The sequence below is a fragment of the Leptonychotes weddellii genome, chromosome 16 (genome assembly GCF_054177405.1).
Source record: "Leptonychotes weddellii isolate Sample4059 chromosome 16, ASM5417740v2, whole genome shotgun sequence".
NCBI lineage: Eukaryota > Metazoa > Chordata > Mammalia > Carnivora > Phocidae > Leptonychotes > Leptonychotes weddellii.
This window is the reverse complement of record NC_138384.1, coordinates 49,104,651-49,121,942: the sequence shown is the minus strand read 5'-3', so window position 1 is coordinate 49,121,942 and position 17,292 is coordinate 49,104,651. Positions and strand designations below refer to the sequence as shown.

At 47.2% G+C, this 17,292-nt stretch overlaps 1 protein-coding gene and 1 long non-coding RNA gene across 3 annotated transcripts in view; one reads left to right on the top strand and one right to left on the bottom strand.

Annotated features, from left to right (window-relative positions):
• The window catches only part of ZNF667 (zinc finger protein 667), a 16,968-nt gene extending 16,452 nt beyond the window's left edge, over positions 1 to 516 (bottom strand). The window contains exon 1 of one of the 2 annotated variants that reach the window (XM_006746429.3): positions 383 to 516. In XM_006746429.3, the coding sequence (XP_006746492.2) occupies positions 383 to 455 (73 nt within the window). In that variant the 5' untranslated portion in view covers positions 456 to 516. Of the gene's footprint in view, positions 1 to 5; positions 115 to 382 lie in introns of those variants that run through there. The other variant, XM_031017181.2, reaches the window with a different exon arrangement.
• Positions 517 to 872: 356 nt separating this feature from the next.
• On the top strand, positions 873 to 7,066 carry LOC115936652 (uncharacterized). Its single transcript, XR_014141104.1, has 4 exons — positions 873 to 973; positions 1,580 to 1,700; positions 2,671 to 2,829; positions 4,516 to 7,066. It is a non-coding gene; the product is annotated as an uncharacterized LOC115936652 (long non-coding RNA).
• The last annotated feature ends 10,226 nt before the right edge of the window (positions 7,067 to 17,292 follow it).

The following is a 17,292-nucleotide window of genomic DNA, read 5'->3' as shown; positions in this document are numbered from 1 at the left end:
CTCACCTCAGGCCCCAGGGCTCGCCTCCCGGCGGCGCCCACTCTAATAGCTGCGCAGCATCCCTCGCCCCCCGCGCCTGCGCACTCTCCTCCTTAACCCCAGGCGCATCCGCCGGGCCCGCCCCCTCACACGAGCAACACGTAGACCGGCCGCCGCCCCACCCCCTGGGCGTCCCCTAGAGCGCCCGGCCCCGCCCCTAAACAAAGCCACGCGGCGCGCACGCGCCGGGGACCTTCCCACAAGCAGGGCCGGAGCCCCACCCCCCGCCCGCCCACGCAAGACACATACGTAAGCGCTCTCACGCAGTCAGAGCCGTCCTTGGGGCCCCGCCCCTGCACCATCCCACTCAGCACACGGAGCGGCGCGCACGCCCGGACCGTACCGTGCGGTCCGCGGGCGCTCTCCTCCTGCCAAGTCACGTAGATGCACTCAGGCGCTGTCCTTCCGTGATCCATGGAACCAAACCCAGCCTCCGCAGTCCGCTGCCCTCGCTGCGCGCACAGCCGCTGATTCCCGTCCGGGATCGCGCCGGGGCTCAGCGGCACTGGGAGGCGGGCTCACCCGCGGATGCTGCCGCGCGCACTCGCGCGTGCGCACTGCGAGCTCAGCCTGCGACTCCTAGGAGCCTTCGGGGGTGCGGCCCTGGAAGGCCAGGCCCCAAACGTGCGACTGAGGGACCCCGGCTTGCGCTGGCAGAGATCTGTCAGGCCCGCAGTCGCAGCGACCCGCGAGAGGGACGGAGGAGGGATGCGCCGCCTCCAGGCCAGCAGTGGAATCTCACTGGCGCCTACGTAGAACGAAGAACCCCAGTGTCCTTTGCGAGGCGCCTTCCCGGCCCGCAGCCTACATCTCCCAGGAGCCCCTGCGGCGCGTGGGGCCGTGCGGCGGCGCCTGAGGCCCCCCGCCCCGGTGGTGGCGATTCTCTGAGGTGTGCGGCTCGTGCCGCCTGGGCGTCTGCGCACGAGAGGCCCAGGTTGTGCCACTGTGTGTGTGTGTGTGTGTGTGTGTGTGTGTGTGTGTTGTGGGGCCTGCGTTTGTGATCCCGTTGTTTTGCGTGTGAGGGGAAACACCGGTTTTGAATGTGTATGTGTAGACTCTGCCTGCTTTTGCACCACAGCAGAGTTGAGTGGCTGTGCCACGGATTTGTGTGGCCACAGAACCTAAACTACCCTCTGAACCTGGATCCCAGCCTTTGTGATTGTGGGGAGGGTGTGTGTGTGTGTGTGTGTGTGTGTGTAGGGGATCCCAGAAAGTAAACGTGCGTGTGCACAGAAACTGCCGCTTGTGCCAGTGTGTGCGTGTGTAAGTGTGTGTGTGTGTGAGAGAAACCAGTTTTTATTCCCGTCGCAGTGTGTAGTGTGTGGGTTTTCTCCCCACCATCAAACAGTTCTCTGACACCAGCGGGTGTCCTGCCACTCAACCTGACTCTGACGCCCGGGTGCCCTGGGTCAGGAGCCCCGTGCCCAGGACGGCGCCCACCCCGTATCCGACGCCCGTTCTCAGTCCGCAGGTCGGGGTTTTAGGCTGTGGGAGAAACGTTTTACTTACTGGATCACCAGCTGTTCTAAACGGACCGCAGGAATGGCCAGATGAAGAACGTGGGAGGGGGCTCGCAGCTTCCACCTTCCCAGGACCTCCACGGTGTTCGGCAGCCTGGACGCTCTCTCAGTCTCCTCCTGTTTTGGATGGAGCTTCATTAGGTAGGCATGATTGATTAAACCATTGGCCATTGGTGATTGAACTCAATTTCCAGCCCCTCTCCCCTCCACGGAGGTGGGGGGTGGGACTGAAAGTTCTAACCCTCTAATCCCTTGGTGGTTTCGCCGGGCCACCAGCCCCCACCTTGGGAGTCCCCTCCCCCCTCCCCCACCCCCACATTCCAGTGCCTTAACATAACAAAAGACACCCCTCACTCTCTCATCCCTTACGAAATTCCAAGGGTTTGGGGAGCTCCATGCCAGGAGGGGGCAAACAACAAATACCTATTTCTTATTATAAAGCACGATATTGCAGCATGTGTGGGGGAAACCCAGGGTTTGTAATTGTGCTGGTGTGATCGTATGAATGAATGAGTTCTTGGGGCTAAGATAGTAAATGTGCAAGGGACTAATTTTTGGATTCCCAATTGTGTGACAAGGTGGCAGTAATAATCAAAATAGCAGTTAACAGGTATTATTATTAGGACTTTTACTACCACCACCACTGCTAGCAGCTAGCACATTGCAGTCCCTGGTCAAAAGTGTCATTTCCACTTAAGGGTTTTTGTTTTGTGTTTTTAAATTTTTATTTATTTATTTGAGAGAGAGAGAGCACATGAATGGGGGTGGAGGAGGGCAGGGGGAGAGAGAGACAGAGAGAGGGAGAAGCTGACTCCCCACTAGCAGGGAGTCCAAGATCCCAGGACCCCCAGGACCCTGAGATCGTGACCTAAGCTGAAGGCAGATACTCAACCGACTGAGCCACCCAGGCATCCCTACACTTAAGGTTTTATTTAATCCTTTTAACCCGACTCAGTTATTTCTCCTGAAATCTCCAGTTTCCAGGTGCATAAACGGAGGCACAGGGAGGTTAGGTAACTCACCCAAAGTCACAGCGCTAGTAAAGGTCAGAGCTGATTTTCGAATCCAAGTCTTGCTGACTCCAAAACCCCTGCCCTTTCCACCCCTTCAGGGATTTTTCCTTGGAGCAAGCGGCTTCTTGAACTGGAAGATTCTTCTGAGTACCTGGTGGTGCTGGAACAAAGGGAATGGCCAAGAAAACCAAGAAACCTCAAGATAAACCTGCAATTTGGCACTTCTTTGGGTGTTCTCCTTAGACCACCTCCCAAGAGTTAGTATCCTTCTTTCTGCTCTTTAGGGAGACTTTGGTGGGAAAGTTTGGGAAGCCCTGCACTGAGGAAAGCTTTATGCATCCAGAGACTGCATGGCTATAGAGAAACCAGAGAGCCAGGGGTCAGATGCCGTGAATCCTGATGAGGCCCTGTTCTGTCCATTTCTCTGAATGAGGCTGCCTTCCCCCAAGAATCCTGTGAACTTGTCTAAGGCAACAAGCTTGTCCCAGAACCAGACCCACAATCCATTCCTTGTCTTTTGTTCTGTCAGTTTCCCTCTGGCCTCTGGAATTCTGCTGACACCTTGAAGCAAACACCTGCTGTTGGGGAAGGTGCTTTCCCTAAGGAATTCACCAAGGGGTGGGCATCCACAGGCCCTGAGGCTGCTAAATGAATTCAGGGATGAATGCATGGATAAATAAATACTGCTAGTTTAAGCACACAAAACTGAGCTTCAGAGACATTGCACAATTTCTTAACAAATGAAATTTTGATGGGCGCCTGGGTGGCTCAGTTGATTAAGCGACTGCCTTCGGCTCAGGTCATGATCCTGGAGTCCCTGGATCGAGTCCCACATCGGGCTCCCTGCTCGGCAGGGGGTCTGCTTCTCCCTCTGACCCTCCTCCCTCTCATGCTCTCTGTCTCTCATTCTCTCTCTCTCTCAAATAAATAAATAAATAATAAAAACAAATGAAATTTTGAGAGCCCAGGTTCAAGGCAGAAATTGCTGACACAAAGTCACAATGATAACTCTAGAACTTGATCTTAAGCCACTTTTGTATATTTATTCTTTTATTTATTCAGTATTTTCTTTAGTTTCTATTATGTGCCAAGTATTTTGCCATGCTGGTATAAAATAGTAGAATCATAACAATATAGAGGTGGTCTCCAAAATCACAGAGATTGATGTAGGAAAGATGTTAGGGTTCAAAGCTGATGGCCAAGAAAGAATTCTTGAGACATCTTTGTTGCAAAAGGTGGTTTTATTAAAGCACAGGGACAGGACCCCTGGGCAGAAAGAGCTGTACTGGGGGGGCGCCTGGGTGGCTCAGTAGGTTAAGCATCTGCCTTTGGCTCAGGTTATGATCCCAGGGTCTTGGGATTGAGTCCTGCATTGGGCTCCCTGCTTCTCCCGCTGCCCCTCCCCCTGCTTGTGTGCGTGCGCACACTCTCTCTCTCTCAAAAATAAATTAATAAAATCTTAAAAAAAAAAAAAAGGAAAGAGATGCACTGGGGTCATGAAGAGTGGCCCATTATATACTTTCAAGTTGGGAGGGGGTTAGGGATAGTGCAAGTCTGTAATTTTGGTAGCAAGGTTTTCAGGACTTTCAGGGGGCTAGCTATTGTTAAGAAAAGGTAATTTATGACTGTCTAATAAAACCTGAGTCATGAGACCCTTCAGATGTATATCAGTGGGTCATATGCTTGGGGGATAATTGCCAACATGTATCTTGGAGGGGAGGGGTAGAGATAAAAGAAGTTTCCAAAGGAATTTTTGCATGTTAAAGTAGACTTATGGGATTGGGGGGGGGGTCGGATTGCCTTTTACCCTTAGCAAAGTGTCAACATCTGGGCAGCTGAGTTCCTAGAGGAATGTCACTCTGCCTGTTTCAAGGACTTGTCAGTGGGCTGAAAGTAGTAAGGAAATTTAATAATTTTTCTTCTGCCTTTGTTTCCCACATCAGAACTATAGAAGAACGTGTTCTGGAGGATTCAGGAAAGGAAAGAAAGGATGTCTCTTTCTCTGATAGAAGAGAGTCCTACAGAGGGATATGCCGGCCACATGTAGCCATCTGCTTCTTGTCTTTAATGAGCTGAGAGGACTTCCTGCTCTCAAGCCCACGAGGAGAAGGCCCATTCAGTCACACATACCAGCTCTTTGCAGACACTGACTCATGGAGCCTTTGAGCCAAGGGTAACAACTGCCTATTTTGAGACATTTTGTTGTGTGATAAAAACAAACTCGTATTAGTCAGGTGTCCCACTACGTGTAGCCATCTACATCTGCAGTCCTACACTTGGTTTATTTACACCTGTCCCAGGCAGATCAGCAGGAAAAATTACTGCTTGCCCCAAATGTTCTTTTTTTTTTTTTTAAAGATTTTATTTATTTATTCATAAAAGACAGAGACAGAGAGGTAGAGGGAGAAGCAGGCTTCCCACAGAGCAGGGAGCCCGATGCGGGGGCTCGATCCCAGGACCCTGGGATCATGACCTGAGCCGAAGGCAGACGCTGAACCATCTGAGCCACCCAGGCGCCCGCCCCAAATGTTCTTAAGCAAACACACGAGCATACCTTTGGGCCACTGCACAAATGCATTTCATAGCATTCACTCTTTTTGTTTCCTCTTTCAATCTTCCCACATCCCCCCATCTCTCATATTCATGTATGTCAAAACTGTTGTTTCTCTTATTCTTTATGATGGTAGTTCCTTTAGCTGTGGTTTTCTTCTAATCTCTCCTCAGTGCATAGTGTCACCATGCAGGTGGGGCAAATGGAAGAGTCAGCTTTAAATCAAAGTACATCAGCAACTATATTGCATATATAAAGAGTAAGTGTTCCAATCAAAAGGCAGGGACCGACAACCTGGGTACAAAAAAAATCATATGTTGTTTGAAGAAAACAACTCATATATAAGGACACAGACAAGTTAATCATAAAAAAAATGGGAAAAATTTATACTACGTTACTTAGTCTGCTAAGATTGGCCTGCTATAACTAAACTAGATGGCTTATAAACAGCAGAAATTAATTTCTCACAGTCTGGAGGCTGGAGGAGGCTGTTGGGTGTTCCCAACCAACAGACGCAGGCACACTCTTGCAAATCATTTCATTTTGTTGAACCTCCTATATAAAATGTACTCTTACCTACAACTCTGCCAGCCTATTATATTTTGTGTCATTGTACAACTAGGCAGACAGGCAGAACTTCATGTCCTCAGATGACCAAGGATCAGGCTCCTCTGTTTCCCATAGACCTATATTTTACTTCTCCAATCACTACTGGAAATTTATGCTATCGATTGTGATGTAATATGCATGTGTGTATATGAGTATTATATAATATATAAACAAAACTTAATGAACGTATTTATATACAAAATAAAACATGTTTATATATAAAATTTATATGCACAACCTATCTGTTTGTAAAATATATAAAAAAACTATAAACTATATAAACATTAAAACTATAAATATACAGGGGCTCCTGGTTGACTCAGTCCATGGAGCATGTGACTCTTGATCTTGAGGTTGTGAGTTTGAGCCCCATGTTGGGTATAGAGATTACTATAAAAAATAAAGTCTTTAAAAAAAAAAATAGGAGCACTTGGGTGGCTCAGTCAGTTGAGTGTCCAACTCTTTGTTTCAGCTAGGGTCATGATCTCCTGATCGTGGGATCCAGCCCCACGTCAGGCTCTGTGCTCAGTGCAGAGTCTACTTGTCCCTCTCCCTCTGCTCTTCCCCCTGCTCTCTCTCTCAAATAAATAAAATCTTTTTAAAATTTTAAAAAATAAAAATAATAAATAATTTAAAAACAAACTATAAATATATAAACATAAAAACTTTAAATTGTAAACCTATTTATACATAAAATGTATGTAGAAAACATGCTTTATATATAAAATTTATATATAACTTACATAAAATTTATAAATATGAATATATAAAACATTTCATATAAAATATAAAATAAAACTACAAAACTATAAATAAAACTTTTTTTATTTATTGAAGATTTTATTTATTTGACAGAGAGAGACACAGCGAGAGAGGGAACACAAACGGGGAGTGGGAGAGGGAGAAGCAGGCTTTCCACGGAGCAGGGAGCCTGATGTGGGGCTCGATCCCAGGACCTGGGATCATGATCTGAGCTGAAGGCAGACGCTTAACAACTGAGCCACCCAGGCGCCCCAAATAAAACTATTTAAACAAAAACTTGAAACTATAAACAAAATGAGTGTATGTGCTCATATGTAATTTTTATGTTCATTTTTGTTTTGAAAGTGTGCCATTTTCATAATTTTCATTTATATTTTCCTTTTTATCCTAGAGTTGTTTAATGGAAATATTTTATAATTTCCAGTTGTAAACATCTCTTATTTATGTTTTCATTTTCTCCTTTAAATCTCATTTCTTGCATTGTGAGCATAAATGTCACTTGTAATTTCAATTTTTGGATGTATTGATGCTTTCTTTGTAACCTGACCAAATATATGGTCATTTTAAAAAGATTCTATGTATGTTTGAAAAGAGGTTTATTTTCTATTATCTGTGGTCTGCTCGTCACACTTCCTGGCCCTGAGTAGGAAAATTTTGAAGAAATGAAGGCAGAGATAGGCTACCCCAAAGGTGTCCCTGGGTAGACTATTAGTCCTTAGGATCCGAGGGAATCAGAAGAAATCATGACTGCCTGAACACTCTTCAATATAAACTTGCTCAGAGAAACAGAACTGAGAAGAAACAGACCAAATTGTTAACAGTGGCCATCTATAGAGAATACCAATTATTTTCAATATTTATCTTTTTTTTTTAAAGATTTTATTTATTCATTTGACAGAGATAGGCACAGCGAGAGAGGGAACACAAGCAGGGGGAGTGGGAGAGGGAGAAGCAGGCCTCCCGCAGAGCGAGGAGCCCGATGCGGGGCTCGATCCCAGGACCCTGAGATCATGACCCGAGCTGAAGGCAGATGCCTAACAACTGAGCCACCCAGGCGCCCCTCAATATTTATCTTGATAGCTTACGCTACCCTCCCCTCTTTTTTCCTAAAATAAGCAGTTAATCACTTTTCCCAATGGTAAAGCCAGACCACATTATTAAAGCTAAATAATGGGAAGTCACACTTATCCATTTACCACAATTCTGATTATAAATAAATTACCTTTGAGATATTTCTTCCTCTTAAGTATAGTGACTAAGCAGAAGGGGACGTGATTGGAACCACTGAAGAACTTTGGGTCCCCTAATCGCCGATGGTTCAGTTCCTCCAGTTGGACCCCTTCCTGCAGAAATCAAAGAGCGATGCCCCAGGCGCAGACCTGGGCTTCTCCCCCAAGGCTGGCCCCGCTGGAGCACTCAGGGCCACTTCCCAGCGGCTTCCACCCGGGCAGCACTGTCTTACCCCAGAGAAGGAGCCACAGTTATGGGAGGAGGTCGTGGTTAAAGTTGCAGCCACAGCGGCTCTGAGGAACGCAGGGCAAGTCAGTGGGTGGCAAAGGAGGCAGGACATGCTCCCAACGTGATGCCCCTCATTCTAATTGTCCAGTGTCCGTGGGGCAAAGCGCAGGGAGAGAGCATGTGCTCCTAGCCCAGGAGACCCATCTTTTAGTGTCATCCCCAGATGTTACTGGAATATGCAAGCAGATAATTGGGTATTGGGGAAGCGTGAGTTCCTCTCTCTGGACCTTGAGAGAAATGGCCCAGTTCCTCGTGCTCCCATGGGAGAGATGCAACAATAGCACCCTTTTTATTCATCCATTCAGATGAAAAGGATTCTGGAGGGAATGAACAAGCACAGACAGAATTTGCAGTATTGACGCTTTCTGATGGCGAAAATCGTATGCAGTTTGGATCTCGTTGCACCTAGTTTAGTAACTGATTTCTTACTCACCGTGGTCGTTTTCACGTGCGAGACGTGTTAGTGGTACCTAGACGGACTCCAGGCTCGTGGGTGGCACTCCGCAGCCAGACTGTATACGTGTATCATCGTCTTTTACACCCACCAGTGGTTCTAACCCTCAGGGGCCACGAGGCAGCACATAGAGATATGCTTGCTTGACACGATTTGGGGAGGCGTCCTACTCTTCTACAGCATCTAGTGGGTGGAGGCCAGGAGTACTGCTAAACATCTTACCATGGACATGACCGCTCTCCCCTGAAGAGTTACCCTGCCCGAATTTCAACAGTGAGGAGGTTCACAGCCCTGCTTTATACTGGTAGAAACTTGTTTCACCTGACTGTTCAACGGATTCATAGTTTTTCATTTTACAGTATACTCTAATTTAGCCAATCCTCTTAACCATTTGTACTTTTTCTCCTTTAAATACACTGTCATTACTGGGGCACCTGGCGCTCAGTTGGTTAAGCGTCTGCCTTTGGCTCAGGTCATGGTCCCGGGGTCCTGGGATTGAGTTCCATGTTGGGCTCCCTGCCCGGCGGGAAGCTTGCTTCTCCCTCTCCTGCTCCCCCTGCTTGTGTTCCCTCTCTCGCTGTCTCTCTCTCTGTCAAATAAATAAATAAAATCTTTAAAAAAAAAAAAAAAAGCAGTCTATGGGGCGCCTGGGTGGCTCAGTCGTTAAGCGTCTGCCTTCGGCTCAGGTCATGATCCCAGGGTCCTGGGATCGAGCCCCACATCAGGCTCCCTGCTCCGCGGGAAGCCTGCTTCTCCCTCTCCCACTCCCCCTGCTTGTGTTCCCTCTCTCGCTGTCTCTCTCTCTGTCAAATAAATAAAATCTAAAAAAAAAAAACAAAAAACTCTGACGTTCCTGGAATTTTTCTAAGAAATTTTCATCATGGAGAATCTGTGGTAGAGAGGAATTGTGCCTTCACTCTTGCCTGGGGATTTCAGAGTGAGCCCCAACCCCTGTAGCAACCAGGAGAGAAAAGAAATGGTGCATGGAGAGTTCTCAAAAGAAAGCCCGATTTGACTCTCCATTCTTTTATGTGTGCCTGCCTGTCAGAGAGAGGTCTGTACCCATGGTGTTTCCACGCTTCAGACTTGGATTCAAACACAGCTTTTAAAAAGAAAGAGGTAGGGGTGCCTGGGTGGCTCAGTCGTTAAGCGTCTGCCTTCGGCTCAGGTCATGATCTCAGGGTCCTGGGATCGAGCCCCGCATCGGGCTCCCTGCTCTGTGGGAAGCCTGCTTCTCCCTCTCCCACTCCCCCTGCTTGTGTTCCCTCTCTCGCTGTGTCTCTCTCTGTCAAATAATAAATAAAATAATTAAAAAAAAATTTTTTTTTAAATAGAAAGAGGTACAGGTGAACACCAAAAACAACTGTCCGGCCCTCTGAATTACGTAGTCATGTAATGTGTTTCAGTAAATGCTAGGGAAGCGTATTCTCTCTTCCTATTTAATCTAGCTTGTATTCAGTGCCAGATAAATGGGGCTAGCCAACCCGAGAGAGAGAGAGAGAGAGACTGCTGATTTTGAATTACGTCCAGCATGCTAAAAGGTGGGACAGAGGCACAGTGTGCAGTGCAGTGGTGATCATAGAAACTGAGACACATTCCAATTAAGTAGCTTTCTCAAAAGGGGATGTGGGATTTGAATTTTAACTTCACAGATGAGATATTTAACCACCATGGCAACCCTGCAAATGACACCCTTTCAACAAAAGAGAAAATAGTGTTGAGAAGGCTGGGGGATCTATTAACACTGGTGTCCGGGCATCCAAGTTTTATAATGCACTCTCCCTAGTATCCATGTTTTCTTTCACTCCCCCCAAATCGTTGTACCCTTCATCCTTCTTTTTTTTTTTTTTTTTAATTTATTTGAGAGAGAGAGAGAGAAAGCACATGAGCAGGGGTGGGTAGGGGCAGAGGGAAAGGGACAAGCAGACTCCCTGCTGAGCAGGGATCCTGACATGGGGCTGGATCCCAGGACCCCAGGATCATGACCTGAGCCAAGGGCGGACAGTTAACTGACTGAGCCAGCCAAGTGCCCACCCTTTATCCTTCCTGATGCAAAGAAATGTCAATTTTACTATAAATTTTTTTAAAAATCCATAAAAATAAAATCTTTTTTTTTTTTTTTAAAGGTTTTTTTTATTTATTTATCTGAGAGAGAGAATGGGAGACAGAGAGCATGAGAGGGGGAGGGTCAGAGGGAGAAGCAGACTCCCTGCTGAGCGGGGAGCCCGATGTGGGACTTGATCCCGGGACTCCAGGATCATGACCTGAGCCGAAGGCAGTCGCTTAACCAACTGAGCCACCCAGGTGCCCCCATAAAAATAAAATCTTTTAAAAAAGGTGGGGGAGAGCATGGCTGGCTCAGTCTGTGGAGCATGCAACACTTGATCTCAGGGTTGTGAGTTCGAGCCCCACACTGGGTGTAGAGATCCCTTAAAAAAAAATAAAATAAAATCTTAAAAAAAAAGAACCCACATAAAATAAAAAGTCCATAAAAAATAAAATAGCACCCTTAATTTCAGATTGAATCAAGAGCTAAGAAAAACGGGAAAGGGCCAACTTAGACCCATACCTCATGAGTCCTCAACCCACAGCTCCTGCCTTACTTCTGGAAAGTCCATTTCATAACACCCCATGGAAAAGAAATTTTCCTCGATGCCAGTGGAGGTATCCCTGCTATGTTTGAAATTATGGAGAAAAGCTTCCAGAAGGTTCCTTTCACCTTGTGAATATTGGCAGTCTTCATGCCCGTGCCTCATCAAAGGCAAGGATATTCATCAACGAGAATGCCATCAGGTAGGTGGCTGGGAGGGGTCACACAAGTGATGCTCTCCTACATTGACAAATCCTCCATTTTTTTGTTTCAAATATCTACCTTTCTCTGTGCAGTTCATTTTCTTTGTGGTAAATCCACCTCACGCTTGCTTCTGTGAGAGTTGAAGACGCCTCGTGCCCAATTCCAGGAGTGTAATTCCATCTGCTCGCCATGGTGTTTGGTTTATGGGAGGGGTCGACAAACAGTGGCCCACAGACCAAACTGTATCTGTCGTCTATGGCTGCTTTTGCATGACAATGACAGAGTCCAATAATTGTGATGGAGGCTGTGTGGCTGGCAAGGCTGAAAATATTTACCATCTAGCCCTTTATAGTAAAAGTTTGATGATCCCTGATTTGCACAGGTGAGCGAAGTCTATTTATAAATGAAAAGATTGGAACACCCAGTGCTTTGTTCCTTGGGTCCTTCACATTTCTCCATGTTTACAGTGCATTCCCTGCCCTGATTTTTACACCACTAATACAATACAGCATTGCAAAATCCCCTATCCGCATGTGTTTCATACTCTGGAATACTTCATCACAAGATACATGTGGGAAGAAGGGGTAGATATTGTCAGGTCCCCTCACCCCAGTTGCATCTGGGGTGTTTATTAATAATAACAATAATGAGCATCAACAGTGTCATGCCTTTTGGATAAGGAGCACAGAAAAGAAATGATAAAAACAAATGGAAATGGTTACTTCCAGAGGATCCTTGGGAATGAGATGTGAGTGAAACCTCCCTTTGTCTAACTTTTTATATAAATCTGATTTTTTAACCATGTGGACATTGTACATATTGAAACATAAAAAACAATCTTATTTTATTTTATTTAGTTTTAAAGATTTTATTTATTGGGGTGCCTGGGTGGCTGAGTGTCCAACTCTTGATTTCGGCTCAGGTCATGATCTCAGGGTCCTGAGATGACCCCCGCATCTGGCTCTGCGCTCAGGACAGAGTCGGCTTGTCCCTCTCCCTCCCCGTCTGCCCTTCCTTGCACTTGTGCACTCTCTCTTTAAAATAAATAAATAAATAAACATCTTTTTTTTTTTTTAAGATTTTATTTATTTATTTGAGAGAGAGAGAGTGAGAGACAGAGAGCATGAGAGGGAGGAGGGTCAGAGGGAGAAGCAGACTCCCCGCCAAGCAGGGAGCCCGATGTGGGACTCGATCCCGAGACTCCAGGATCATGACCTGAGCCGAAGGCAGTCACTTAACCAACTGAGCCACCCAGGTGCCCAATAAATAAACATCTTAAAACACACACACACACACAACTCTAGGAGCACCTGGGTAGCTCAGTCAGTTAAGCATCTACCTTAGGCTCAGGTCATGATCCCGGGGTCCTGAGATCGAGCCCTGCATTGGGCTCCCTGCTCAGCGGAGAGTCTGCTTCTCCTTCTACCCCTACCCCCCCTCCACCTTGTGCTCTCTCTCAAATAAATAAAATCTTAAAAAAAAAAAAAACCTCTAAAGATTTTATTTATTTAGAGAGAGCTCAAGTGGAAGGGGGGAGCAGAGGGAGAGGGAGAGAGAATCTCAAACAGACTCCACGATGAGTGCAGAGCCTGATGTGGGCTCGAACTCACAACCCTGAGATCATGACCCAAGCCAAAATCAAGAGTCGGACACTTAACCAACTGAGTCTCCCAGGCACCCCAACATACAATTGTATATACATCTAAAGCTGTGTGACCTTGCGGAGGGCACTCAACCTCTCTGTGCCTGTCTCCTCCTATGCAAAATGTGGGTAACAACAGAATCCACCTCAATGACTTCGTGTAGAAACTCAATGAATTCACTTATATATTGCATTTAGCAAAACCTCTAGCATGTGCCTAGAGCTAAATAAATGTTCGCTATTATAAAACTATTGATTTTAAGGTTGAGCTAATAATCACTACCCTTCTAATTGCAGGGAAAATGATATGACAATAACACAGGTAAGGCATGGGACACATAATAGGCACTTAATTAAAAGCCACTGGAGGGCGCCTGGGTGGCTCAGTCGGTTAAGCGACTGCCTTCGGCTCAGGTCATGATCCCGGGATCCTGGGATCGAGTCCCGCATCGGGCTCCCTGCTCCGCGGGAAGCCTGCTTCTCCCTCTCCCACTCCCCCTGCTTGTGTTCCCTCTCTCACTATGTCTCTCTGTCAAATAAATAATAAAAATAAAATCTTTAAAAAAAAAAAAGCCACTGGAATGTTAAGGTTCTCCAGAGAACCAGACCAATACGGCATAAATAAAGAGATTTATTATGGTGAATAGGCTCATGTGTTTATGGGGCCTGAGAAGACCCACAGCCTGCCATCTGCATGCTGGAGACCCAGGAAAGCCTGTGTTGTAAATTCAGTGCCAGGGGTCAGTCTGAGAGAATTTGCCTTTCTTCCACTTTTTTGTGCTTTTGTGTTCTATTTGGGCCCTCAGTGAATTAGGTGATGCCCATTGCAAAGGGGAAAGCCTTCGGCTTTATTCAGTCTGCTGATGTGAATGTTAACGTCTTCTGAAAACACCCTCACAGACTCACCCAGAAATCATCTTTAACCAAATATCTGAGCTGTCCATGATCCCGTCAAGTTAACACGTAAAATTAACCACCACAGTCACCAAAAGGGGGATGAGGGTCTGATTTATTTTAAAAATCATGCAAGACCATACGAATAGATGTCACGAAATGGTGGGCCATGGGCTATAGAGCCAGCCTCCAGATGTATTTGGCCAACATAGTGTTGGAAAAACAATTTCTTTTAGTATCCATCTCTAAAAATAGAGACGCTTTCCACATGAATTGGGATTTCTTGGGGGTAAAAATCACAATTTAGGGGAATTCTAGGTCTGCATCCCCATGTGGCAACACTCTGCTGGAGATTTGGGATGGATTCCATCTTCAATGATCTCCATCGCTCCCTATGTCTCTCAGCCTGCCAGCATCCCTCACTTGCACCATCTGCCTGGTGGGAACGGAGTTTGAGAACCCCCGCACGCAAGCAACACCCCTCAGTGCTTGGTCGAGCAACTGCGAGATGTGGCCACCAGGTGGCACCATGGCTGTGCGCTGTTCAACCACTAGATGGCGCGCGAGTATCCCCCCTGGGCCAGGCAGCGTTTAGAAAAGCGACTCCCATCTGCTGAGGTCCTACTGGGTGCTGGGAGCATCAGGTGTGACTTCGTTAATCCTCACAAGTGAACACAGGGAGCTGTGCCTCCTACATGGCAGTGGGGGGAACTGAGGTTCAGAGAGAGGCCCATTTATAAGACCAGGCAAAGCACCTCTCTGCGTGGCCAGAAGGGTTTAAGGACATACCACGTGTCACGTGTTCGGCAGAACTGCTGCTGCACGCTGTGTGCTCGGCAAACGGCACTTAGTGGTTCTTATTATCAGAGTTGCTTAGTTATGACAATTAGATGCACCTGACCGTCAGCTCTGCTGGTTGCTCCCAACAGTGACGGAACCCTGACATTGCGCTGGTCCACAGCACCCTGAGTCGAGGCTACACTTCTCAGCCTCCTTTGCAGCCGGTGCTGATAGAACACGGGCAGAGTGATGTACCCCCTTTACCCACTTTCACACAATCTGTCCCTTCCTTTAGACTGCTCTGCACTTTTTTTTTTTTTAAAGATTTTATTTATTTATTTGAAAGAGAGAATGAGACAGAGAGAGAGAGAGCATGAGATGGGGGAGGGTCAGAGGGAGAAGCAGGGAGCCCGATGTGGGACTCAATCCCGGGACTCCAGGATCATGACCTGAGCCGAAGGCAGTCGCTTAACCGACTGAGCCACCCAGACGCCCCTGCTCTGCACTTCTTCCCAGAAATCCTCCTGGGGTAACCCCGGCCCTGCCTTCCTCTCTCCCAGCTTGGGGGAAGGAAGGACTTACTTGCTTGTGGTCCCTCGGGATCCCGTACTTTTCCTCATGGTTGCCCATTCATTTGTCTGCCCACCCCCTGCCCACACCACCCCATCCCAAAGGACTCTGAGGTGCAGTTGGCACCCCCACCCCAGCACGGGCACTCTGAGTTGCAGGAATGAATGAGGAGGTTCTTCTTGGGGTAAGATGTCCTGGCTCCCAACCTGGACTGAGCACCTGAGGAGCTCTTTCTCCTTCCCAGTTTGACTGAGATATAATCGGCATATAATACCGTGTAAGTTTAAGGTGTACAGTGTGGTGACTTGATACACTTCTATTGCAAAATGATCATCACTACTGTTAGTTAACACCTCCATCCCATCACAAACCACCATTTCTTTAAAAAACTGGAGCAGCACCGGGCGCCTGGGTGGCTCAGTCGGTTAAACATCTGCCTTCTGCTCAGGTCATGATCCCAGGGTCCTGGGATCGAGCCCCACTTCGTGCTCCCTGCTCAGTGGGGAGTCTCCTTCTCCCTCTATCCCTCCCCCCTGCTCATGATCTCTCTCTCAAATAAATGAAATCTTAAAAGAAAAAAAAAATTGGAGCAGCACCCCCTGGGGCCAAATGCAGCCCAGTCTCTGGGACGGGGTCCCCCAGGTGATTCCAAAGTAAATGTGAGGGTGCTGCGCAGACCATTGGTTGTTCTGTCGTGGTCTTGCTCAAGTTAAAAGACAGTTGGGGACTTTCCTGCGGGGAATGGGGCCCCAGGAATCTAGAAAGGGGTTCCATGTTCTGATTCGAACTCCAACTGCAATGCCTGTTGTTTGGGGGTATTTTGCGCTCGCTACCACTAGCAATTCTCTGACACCAGCAGGGGGTCCTACAATTCAACTCAATTCTGATGCTATTTACAAGACGGTGCATCACATCCCACAGGTGAAGGGCTCGGTCCTATAAGACTGCCAATCCAGGTTGTCCGCCGTGCTTCTGACCAACCAGGTATCAATCAGAGGGTCCCAGCACCCCCTCCTCAGGCTCAATTAATTTGCTAGAGCAGCTCACAGAATTCAGAAAAACATGTGACTCACTAGATTACTAGTTTATTATAAAAGCAGATAACTCGAGAATAGCCAGATGGAAGCGATGCTTAGGGCCAGGTATGGAGAAAGGGTGTGTGGAGCTCTCCCCACATCTGCCCTTGTCCACCAACCTGGAAGCTCTCAGACGCCCATCCTTTTGGGGTTTTGTGGCAACACCATTATACAGGCATGATTGATGAAATCATTGGCCATTGGTGTTTGATTCAACATCCAGCCCCTCTCCCAGCCCCAGAGGTCAGGGGATGGGAATGGAAATTCCGACCGTCCAAGACTTGGTTGGTTCCCTTGGCAACCAGCCCCATCCCTACATGTTTTCCAAAAGTCACCTGATATATTAAAGGCACCTTCATCACTCGTCAGTTCTTAGGAATTCCAAGGTTTTAGGAGCTCTGTGCCAGAAATGGGGATGAGGACAAAATAAATATTTGTTACTATAAATCACTATAATATCATTGTAATATCAGAGGTAGGAAAATAACATGGCTAACAGGGGAGGTTCTGACATTCAGCAGATGTGCTGGGCTACACACTCGTTTTGTGACCCTGCCCAAATGAGAAAGCCTGCTCTGGGCTTGATTTTCTTATTGGTGAAATGGGGACTGTCGAGGCTAAACTACATTCGTGGGGTTACGGCGAAGGTTTAGTAATATAAATGCTTTACACGCTTTGGCACATGATGAATATTCAGTACATGGCAACTATCATTAGTGATATGAATTCTATTAAACAGATAACATGTATCATTTTTAAAAGATATTTGAGAGAGTGAGAGAAAGCACAAGCGAGGCCAGGCCGGTGGGAGGCAGAGGGAGAGGGAGAAGCGGACTCCCTGATGAACAGGGAGCCCGATGCGGGCCTCAATCCCAGGACCCTGGGATCATGACCTGAGCCGAAGGCAGATGCTTAACTGACTGAGCCACCCAGGTGCCCCTGGACACAACAGCTTCCACAAGCTGGAAGAAGCAAAGAAGTGGAGTCTTCCCTCCCTGTTCGTTTAGGACAAGGGGTGACTTAACTCTTTGGGAGGAAAAATTCTCCTTTACCCTTCCAAGGTTTTTCTG